At 50.7% G+C, this 9,729-nt stretch overlaps 1 protein-coding gene across 3 annotated transcripts in view; it reads right to left on the bottom strand.

The window, feature by feature from the left end:
• Dab2ip (DAB2 interacting protein) overlaps positions 1-5,353 on the bottom strand; it is a 179,422-nt gene extending 174,069 nt beyond the window's left edge. Inside the window, exon 1 of one of the 3 annotated variants that reach the window (XM_031370022.1) lies at positions 5,161-5,353. In XM_031370022.1, the coding sequence (XP_031225882.1) occupies positions 5,161-5,200 (40 nt within the window). In that variant the 5' untranslated portion in view covers positions 5,201-5,353. Of the gene's footprint in view, positions 1-461; positions 573-5,160 lie in introns of those variants that run through there. The other 2 variants (XM_031370026.1, XM_031370021.1) reach the window with 2 other exon arrangements.
• Positions 5,354-9,729: the final 4,376 nt, after the last annotated feature.

Here is a 9,729-nt window from a genome sequence, read left to right as displayed (position 1 = left end):
AGAAGAAGAAGAAGAAGAAGAAGAAGAAGAAGAAGAAGAAGAAGAAGAAGAAGAAGCAGCAGCTGTGGGTGTGTGGGGCATGCCTAGAATCCCAGCACTTGGGAGGCAGAGGAAGGTGGATCTCCATGAGTTCAAAAGCCTGGTCTACATAGCTAGTTAGTTCCAAGCCAGCCAGGACAATGTAAGACCCTGTCTTAAAAGGAAAAAAGGGTGGGGTGCTTGTCTGGTACATTTGAGGCCCTGGGTTTGATCGCCAGTACTGGGGGAATGTGCTGTGGCTATTTCATCTATAATCCTCAGAACACAGCAGAGGCATAGCTGCCTCCTCGCCACAGGGCTCTCAATGGCCTGGGCAAAATCAATTGCTGGTGACCAGAGGAACCGGGGCGTAAGCCTGTGTCCCACCCCCAGGAGTCACAAAGCAACTGACACCACCCAGGACATTCACATGTCCTACTTACCTGTGTGAGCCACAGAGCCTCCACAGGGGTCCAGCTGCAGCCACATTCACTTTGTGTTGGGAGTACTCAGGACAACCAGGCAACCACATGCAGAGCAGGGTTGGGCCTGCCAATTTGTCTGCTCAAGAAACTGAGGCTGAACTAGCAGCAGAGACTAGCTCTGGGCTGCCTGGCAACCCAGAATGCTGATTTGAATTGGTTAGAACTGAAACATTCTACTGTGGAGACCAACATCCATAAGTGACAGTTACCCACACAGAAGTCCAGAGAAAGGGAAGAGGTCTGGGTACAATGGGCCAACAAGAGGTCCAGCTGCTTCCATTTATTCATTCATTCATTCATTCATTCATTCATTCATCCAATGATGTGAATACATGTCCTTAAGAGGTACTGCTAGCCGGGCAGTCATGGCACATACCTTTTATCCCAGCACTTGGGAGGCAGAGACAGGTGGATTTCTGAGTTCGAGGCCAACCTGGTCTACTGAGTGAGTTCAGGACAGCCGAGGCTACACAGAGAAATCCTGTCTTGAAAAACCAAAAAAAAAAATAAATAAATAAAAATAAATAAATAAATAAATAAAAGGTGCTGCTAACACGAAATTACAAGGAAGCAGTACAAGCAAGACAGGCTCTGCCCTCAACATCCTATAATCTCATATAGGAGTCATGGTAGTGGCCACTGTCTTGAGGGGACACTGAGAACCCAGAGCAAGGTGTGGTGGGAGAGATAGAGGTGGCAGGGGGAGGGGCTTCCCTCACTGCTGCCCACAATCCCTCTTTCGTCCCTGTCTGTGACACTTAAAAGGACTACCAGAAAGACTTGCTTTCTTGAGGGATAGACCTTGGCTAATACTTGTCCCCATTTACAGATGGAAAAACTGAGGCCTGTGAAAACAGCATTCTGGTGGCAGGACGTGCACAGCTTCTAAACTCTCTTCTTTCACTGGTCTTCCTGTCTCGAATAGCTCCTTGGTCTGCCCTTACTCCCCAGCCGTCCTTGGCCTTGACCTAGCCCTAGGAGACTCTCACACTTTTGTTTTTATTAATCAATTCATCAGTCTATCTATGTATTTATTGGAGACTAGTTGTCCTGAAACTCAGTATGTAGACTAAGCTAGCCTCAAATTCATGGAGATCCACCTGCCTCTGCCTTCTGAGTTCTGGGACTTAAAAGTATGTGCTCCTTGCTGGGCGGTGGTGGTGCACACCTTTAGTCCCAGCACTTGGGAGGCAGAGGCAGGCGGATTTCTGAGTTCGAGGCCAGCCTGGTCTACAGAGTGAGTTCCAGGACAGCCAGGGCTACACAGAGAAACCCTGTCTTGAAAAACCAAAAAAGAAAAAAGTATGTGCTCCCACACTGGGCTTAGATTCGCTTCTCAACCTCTGCTGCTTCCTCTTTGCACATCAGTACTGATGGCTATGACTTCATTGCCCAGTGGCCAAGCCCCTGAGCATGAGTAGAAGAAGCCATGTTCGGCATGTCTGCCTTCCTGGGTAGGGAGTCTTACAAAAATTCAAGAAAGAAGGAGAGCCTAGAGTTCCTCCCAGCTTGTATACATCCAGCTTTGTCCCCAGCAGGTTCCCAGCACCCTTCACGAAGCTTGCCAAGAATATTACTGCAAGTAGAGAACCTTCCAAGGTGCCATCACGTCAGGCCTTTGCACCGCCCTTGTCTGTCTGGAATGTTTTTCTTTGCCTATTTCCCCAGGTGAACTGCATCCATTCAGCTCCTTGCTCACAAAACAGCATATCTGGACGCGCACTTATGCCAAGCGGAGAGATGTGCTCTGGGGATTCGGAGAGCTTAGAGATTAGACGGGGCTGTGCAGTTAATCCCATACCAATGAAATCCACAAAGCAGACCAGACTGGACAAGAGACAGCAAGACAGTGAAGTCTGATTCAATGGACTGGGGAAACATGGTCTAGAGAATGAAGGCTTCTCAGAAAAGATAACTTTCTAGGAGCCAGGACAAGAAATAAGAGTTAAATGGCTGAAGTGATGGGTTGGGGAGGTGGGGAGGGGGAATGTCCCAGACAGAAGGAACTGCCTGTGCAAAGGCCCTGAGGTGGGTCAGGCCATCATGGCTGGTGCAGGGGGAAGGGACAGAAGTATAGTTCTGTGGCTCAGACTTGAAAGGCAAGCCATGTGTATACTAGGGTGGAAGGGTCAAGAAGTGGGAAGAAGGCATGGGTGTGGCTGTCCCAGAAGCCAGAGGAGAGAGATGTTTTATGAAGGGAGTCATGGAGGATCTGAGTGACTTACCCACACTCCCATGACATGCATGGTGACAGAGCCTCCCAGGAAGAAACCAAGGATAAATGAGGTGGCTCCCTGATGCAGTAGCATCAACATTGCTACAGGAAGGAAACCAGAGCACATGTCTTTTCTCTCCACAAACACAGACTTAGGCAAAACCACGTGCACTCAACGGGAGGGGAACCATCCACAGGCTAGGACCAGGGCCCTCAGCAGAAACCAGGTCACCTGGAAATGGTCTTTGTCTTCCAGCTTCTGGGTCAGTGAGGATGTGATTTCCACTGTCATTTTTGGCCAGCCTAAAGCATTGTGTCGTGGCCATCTACACTCCCGGGGGCTATCAATGTCATGGAGTTGCCCCTTTCAGAAAGCCCTCCTTGTACAGGGAAAGGGGTTCCATGGTACCTGGGCTTCTTCCTTGGAGGCCTAACTGGGCTTTGTACTAACCACGGAACTTTGTAAAGGCAGCGGCAAAGTTGGGCTTCTTGGCCCCCAGAGTCCCGGGCTCAAGACCCGAGAACAGTGCAGACAAATGAATGAACAGATGCAGAACAAGAGCTGGAGAGGGGCTTCCTTTCTTGTTCTGGCTGGAAAGGGTTTCAGTTGTAAACCTCTAAGGTCAGCAGCTCGGCTCTTCTGAGAACAATCCCAGAAAGAATACAAATGCAAGGGCTCCTCCTCTGCCCTCCCTGTCCTTGCCTGGAGTCTCCTTTGTCCCAATGTCTTTCCTTGATCCAAGACACACACATACACTCTGCCACAGCAGAATCCAGGAGATCAACAGGCTAAGACAGGGGTCAGGTTACACACCACTGAGATAAAAGTTGTCTCAGTTTCCAGCCTCATCCTGCCCAGAGGTTGCTGTTGGCAAACACAGGGGACTGAGAGAAGGGCTGTAGGCTCCTGAGATATCTCTGGGTGGGAAGGGGCTCCAGGGACCATCAGAGCTCTGCCTAGCCATGTTGATCCCTGCAACCACTTTGCATCCTCACAATTCTCCAACACACATTGGATCTGTGCCTTCCTGGAACAACATGAAGGAGCCTTTATGGGTCATACCCAGGCCATGCCACACTTGAGATGGACAATTCTGGAAATGCCAAGCCTATCTATCTTACAGCTCAGACTGCGTGTCCCTGGGCTCCCCTCCAGGAACACATCTCTCTAAAGCATGTCTGGGGATTCATGGGTGGCCTCCATTCCAGACCAAAACCTCTTCCAGAACAGAAGCTTCCTCCTTCCTTCTCCCCCCTCTCCAAGGATGGATTGTTACATGGATGAAGTGTCCCACTGATCACACAGGGTACAGTGTCCTGTCGCCTTACTGTCTGAGGATACCAGGTCCACAGTAGGGCCTAGCCCAGCTCCCCTGGGGGCTGTAGCTTGAAGCATGGCAAAATCCTTCTCTCTCTAGACAGAGCTGGGCTGCTGTAGGAGGAAGGGAATTTGGCCTTGACTCTGGGCCAGGCAGTCAGGCCTGACTGGAACAAGGGAGTCTGGAGGGAGAAGAGCTATCTTTTTTAGAGAGTGAGTGGTCTCCAAGGGGGTCATAACCCTGAAAAGACTTGGATAAGTCATTAGCCATCGAAAACCTCCTTACCTTACCTTACCTAAGGACCCTGTCTCCCCCAGTAAACTCCTCCTGCTGCCCCCAACCTCCTCCTCTCTTCTCTACTCCTGCCCTCCTGCTTCTCTGTTGCTGGGAGACAGTCACTCTATGCCAGCAGCCTGGCCAAATGAGCAGCAGCCTGGCCAGCCAAGTAGCCAGTAAGCCTGAATACCTGCGTCCCTGGGGTCCCAAGTCTCCTGAAGCCCCACCCCAACCCCAGGAGAATCATTCTGTGGTTTCCAGACCACAGTCCCACTCTGCCTGGGCTCTGACCACAGCAACTTTTCTCCAGTATTTTGCTCAGGGCTCCCAGTGGCCCAGGGGAGCTGAGAAGGGTAGCTCCCCAACTGTAGCAGCCTGAGGGCCTTGTGTACCAGAGAGGAAAGCTGGGAGCTCTCAGCTCAGCCCTGGCCTTTAATTACAAGGTACATTCAGTTGCCTGCTCGTTTCTGCTTCTCTGCAGACCTCACTAATTGAATTTGCCACAGCAGCAGGCAGACCTAGGGGACCGAGAGACCAAGGAGCAGGGGGCTATAAACTTATTTCCTTTCCTGCTTGGCCAAGAGCAAAGTGCAAGAAGCCAAGAAACTCTATCCGGTTACCGGACCGTGCCAATGCCACGTCTAAGGGGACCCTTCAGCCCCATGACCCAAGGCCCAGGGCACCCATGCCTGCCCTAAGCCCAGAGCCCGGCCAGGTGGCACCCAGATGCCTGCCTCCCCCGACCCATTTCAACTCTGATTCCCAAAGCCGAGCAAAGTCTGCTGGAGCAGTGGGCTAAAATCCCAAACTCTGCCACTTAACCACTTAGCTGGCTCGGCTCACCTACCGTAGGAGTCGCCTGGGTCCAGGAGGGAGTCGGGCTCCATGGTGTGTGGGCCCCTGGGCCACGGCCCCACCTGATTTATGAACCGAGGCCGTCTCCATGAGCGCCTGCGCTTCTCCTTTTGTATTCCATCTGGCGGCTTCTCCAACTAGATGACTGGGTATTCCTGCAAGCAGGCCCCTTTCCAGCCCTCGCCTTCATACAGTACATTTAAAGTAGCAGTAACCTTTTTTTCCTCCCCCCGCAGCCTGCCTGGAAACATTAGAAGGGACCGAGGCGGCGAGATGTCTAAAATAGGAAGACGCTGGGGACGGCTGGCCTGGCTGCCCGCGATGCTGGCTGCAGGGATCTGGTCCGGCTGTGCAGATGGAAAAGCTAAAAGGTAAGGCTGACACGGAGCTTAACATCTGGAAGCCGGTTCTGGGACCTCAGAAGCCCGTGCACATAGATGGAGAGGCTGACCTCCTCGTGGGAGGGGATAAGGGTGTCTGCTGGTCACCACCTAGAGCCCCAAAGCCCAGGGGCTTCTCCCAGGCCTTGCAGGAACCTCCCACTCAAATCTGTTCTCAGACATTTCCTGCAGTGTGGGATGCAGAAATTGACTCATCCATCCATTCAGTCACTAAATATTTTTTTTTGAGAATCCGGTCCTTGCCAGACACCGTGCTGTGCTGGGTCTGCAGCAGAGAGCAAGGTAAATGTCTGACCCACTGCAGGGGCATAGGCACCCGTGGGTGTGCTAGTTACTGCAATGGAGCATGCAGGATAGTACCCCAGGAGCACAGAGAATGGGGGCTCACTGGAATGAGAGAGATGGTCATGGGGACTCCCTGCGGGAAAAAGGCACATAGCAGTTAGCCGGGTAGAGAAGGATGAGAAGCATGCATATGAGACATTGGGTAGTTGTCAGATTAGTGGTTAGAGCAAATAGAGCTGAGAGAGGTGGAGAGGGAGTCCAGAGAGGGTTGAGTTGGACATCTGGTCCTTGACATGATTCCAGTTGTCTTAGAAAGGCCTCTTTGGCCATTGTGTGAAGGATGGGGGCAGGGATGGGCTGAGCGTGCCTATAGCTTCAAGAAGATCAGCTGTGGTCACATGGGGACAAGTTGTTGTTGGTAGTGGTTTTTTGTTTTGTTTTGTTTTGTTTTTTTTGTTTGTTTGTTTTTGTTTGTTTCTCTGTATACCCATGACTATCCTGGAACTCATTCTGTAGACCAGGCTGGCCTCGAACTCAGAAATCGACTGTCTCTGCCACCCAAGTGCTGGGATTAAAGGCGTGTGCCACCACAGCCTAGCTAGGGACACGTTGTTAAGCTCATCGATTATGGTACCTTTTGGAGTGCTTACCCACCAGTCTCCCACGAAAGTCTCCCAAGGGTGACTCCTGCTAGAAACCCATTTCATAGACAAGTACAATGCAGTTTAGAGATGTGTCCAGGCCACAGCTTGTGAGTGACCACCTGGGCAGGTCTGGGTTCCAGAGAGGTCACAGTCTTGGCACCAGGGAGTGGAATGACAAAGACGCTTTCATTAGCTTGGCATCACCCTGGCCTAAACCAGTGCAGGCCAGCACCATGGACTCCTAGCAGGAAAAACTTCATGTGAGTCCAAGAGGAGAAATGCAAGCAACGGTTGAGCAGGGGAGGAGGGCAGGGTGAACTGTGTCCAAGCTGATGCAGAGGCAGGAACAGAGACCTGTGTGGATAAGGGAGTATCTGGTGGGGAGCAGACCATCACATGACTGGAGAAGGTTCCGGTGAGAAGAGCACAGAGACCGAGTTCAGAGGACCAGAGGGGCAACTGGTAGGCAGGCTTGTTCCAGGAACTGCAGGAAGCATCTATTCAGGGGCTGGCCTCCTTTCCGAGGGATGCCTGGGTGTTCCTTTGAGCAGCCTTTCCCAACCTCCCCAACGTGCAGAGCTTCTTGCTGAAGAAGAGGTACCATCAACACTCTGCATAGCTGAATGCTACGATCTGAGCCATCATTGGCCTGCTTTTTAGGAGGAAAGACTGTGAGGTTGGGTAGAGAGATGAAGAGGAGAGCGATTGGGGGGAGGGGGGGACATGCATCTACAGGACTCAGATGAAGCTTTTTCTGCCATGAGTCCATGGTATGGGCCTGCCCTGGCTTGGACCAGGGTGATGCTGAGCTAATGGTAACAATACTGAGTCCATCCCAGCTGCTACCCAGTGGCTCCCAGAAAGCCAGTGGCTGCTGACGTGGTCAGTCTGGAGTTTCCTCTTGCTCCTTCATCCCTCCTCCCCACTTTGGATGACAGGATCCTGGCTCCCAGCCTCCTGCTGCCTTAATTACAGGGAGACCAGGCTCTACCCAAGCCTACTGTGGGCACCAGGCTCCCTGGATCTCCTCATTAAGGGTGCTTGGGGAAGGGATGTTACAGGAGATGGGGGGGGGTTGTTAAGTATAGGGAATGGGACCATGTTTCCCCAGCCAGTAGGTGAGTTCTCTCCGGTCCTGGATCTTGGGGGCTCTGGGACTCACTACAGATCAGCAAGCACTGGGGAGGCTGAGGTAAGAGAATAGTGAGTTCAAGGCCAGCCTTAACCACATTAGTGGGAACCTAAAAAGGACTGGGGTGGGCTGGCAACAAGATGGCTTAGTGTTTTGGTAAAAGCACTTGCTACCTAACCCTGACAACCTGAGTTTGATTCGTGGAAATCACAGCAGAAAGCAGATAAACAACTGAAATTTGTCCTTTTACCTCTGTGTGTGTGTGTGTATGTGTGTGTGTGTGTGTGTGTGTACAGGCACGAGTACCCATCCCCACTCCTGCTAGCATACATAAAGCTCTGGGTTCGATCCCCAGCAGTACATTAACCAGGCATGGTGGTGCATGCCTACAATTCCAGCACTTTGGAGGTAGAGACAGGAGAATCTGAAATTCAAGTTTATCCTCAGCTACAGAATGAATTCAAGGCCAAGTTAGGCTATTAGAGCCCTTGTCTTTAAAAAAAAAAAAAAAAGCTTGTTTTTAAAAAAGGATGGTCCCCTTAGCTCTATGGCTCTGACCCTCTCCACAGCTTGGTGCAGCCAATGTGGAGAGCAGAAGCCCATTCTGTAGCCAAGGAAGCTAAAGTCTTGGTGGCTGTGCCTCCATCATGGGGTGCCACCCTCCCTGGCTTCTTTTCCTTCTCCAGCCAAGGAACAAAGCTTGGTACTTTCTCCATCCTTAAGTAGACATGTTTACAGATGCACCTAGAGCCCCTTCTCTCCAGGGCTCCTTTACAATAGCCTTGTTACCACCACACACTCCCTTTTTTTGGCGACATCAGGGCTATTGGCTGTGACTGTTGAATTTAAACATCATTACTTCTGGTTGTCATGCAAACAAACAACAGTACAATCAACATCCTTCTTTCTTTTAAAAACAGGATCTCATGTAGCTCCTGGCTGGTGAAGAATTCAATGTGAAGCCAAGGATGGCCTTGGAGCTCTCATCTTCTGGTTTCCACCCCTTGAGTTCTCAACTCACAGGGATGTGGCACCATGATGGTTTTCATCTCAGCGCTGGGCATTGAACCCAGGTGTCTTAGTCAGGGTTCCTATTCCTGCACAAACATCATGACTAAGAAACAAGCTGGGGAGGAAAGAGTTTATTGAGCTTACTTCCACATTGCTGTTTATCACCAAGGAAGTCAGGACTGGAACTCAAGCAGGTCAGGAAGCAGGAGATGATGCAAAGGACATGGAGAGATGTTTCTTACTAGCTTGCTTCTCCTGGCTTGCACAGCCTGCTCTCTTATAGAACCCAAGACTTCCAGCCACAAGGGGCCCTACCCCCTTGATCACTAATTGAGAAAATGCCCCACAGCTGGATCTCATGGAGGCATTTCCCCAACTGAAGCTCCCTTCTCTGTGATAACTCCAGCCTGTGTCAAGTTGACACAAAAAAACAGCCAGTACAATTGACCCCTTGTCAACTTGACAAACAAACACATCACTATTAAGTCTCAACCCTTACTTTCTTATTCATCCCCAAGATCTAAAGTCCCACAGTCATTACATATTAAAAGTTCAATCAATTTAAAATGTCCAATATCTTTTAAAATTCAAGGTCTCTTAACTGTGGGCTCCACTAAAATACTTTCTTCCTTCAAGAGGGAAAAATATCAGGGCACAGTCACAATCAAAAGCAAAAATTAAACTCCAACCATCCAATGTCTGGGATCCACTCACGATCTATCTTCTGGATTCCTCCAAGGGCTTGGGTCACTTCTCCAGCTCTACCCTTTGTAGCACACACCTTGTCTTCTGGGCTCCAGATGCCTGTACTCCACTGCTGCTGCTGTCTTTGGTGGTCATTGCATTGTACTGGCATTCCCAAAACACTGCTGTAACTAGGCTTTACCAATAGCCTCTCATAGACTGTCTTCATGGTGCCAAGCCTCAACTCCTTTGCATGACACCTTCAGTCCTGGGCCATCAATTGCAAATTGAGGCTGTACCTTCACTGTGCCGAGCCTCAGCTGCTCTCCATGACCACTTCGTGCTGTCAAAACCAGTACCATCTGGGTGACTCTTACACATTACCAAGTCCTGCTGCAGCACAA

This window comes from Mastomys coucha, unplaced genomic scaffold, assembly GCF_008632895.1.
Source record: "Mastomys coucha isolate ucsf_1 unplaced genomic scaffold, UCSF_Mcou_1 pScaffold15, whole genome shotgun sequence".
Classification (NCBI taxonomy): domain Eukaryota; kingdom Metazoa; phylum Chordata; class Mammalia; order Rodentia; family Muridae; genus Mastomys; species Mastomys coucha.
The sequence above is the reverse complement of the archived record's forward strand: the minus strand, read 5'-3'. Positions and strand labels throughout refer to the sequence as shown.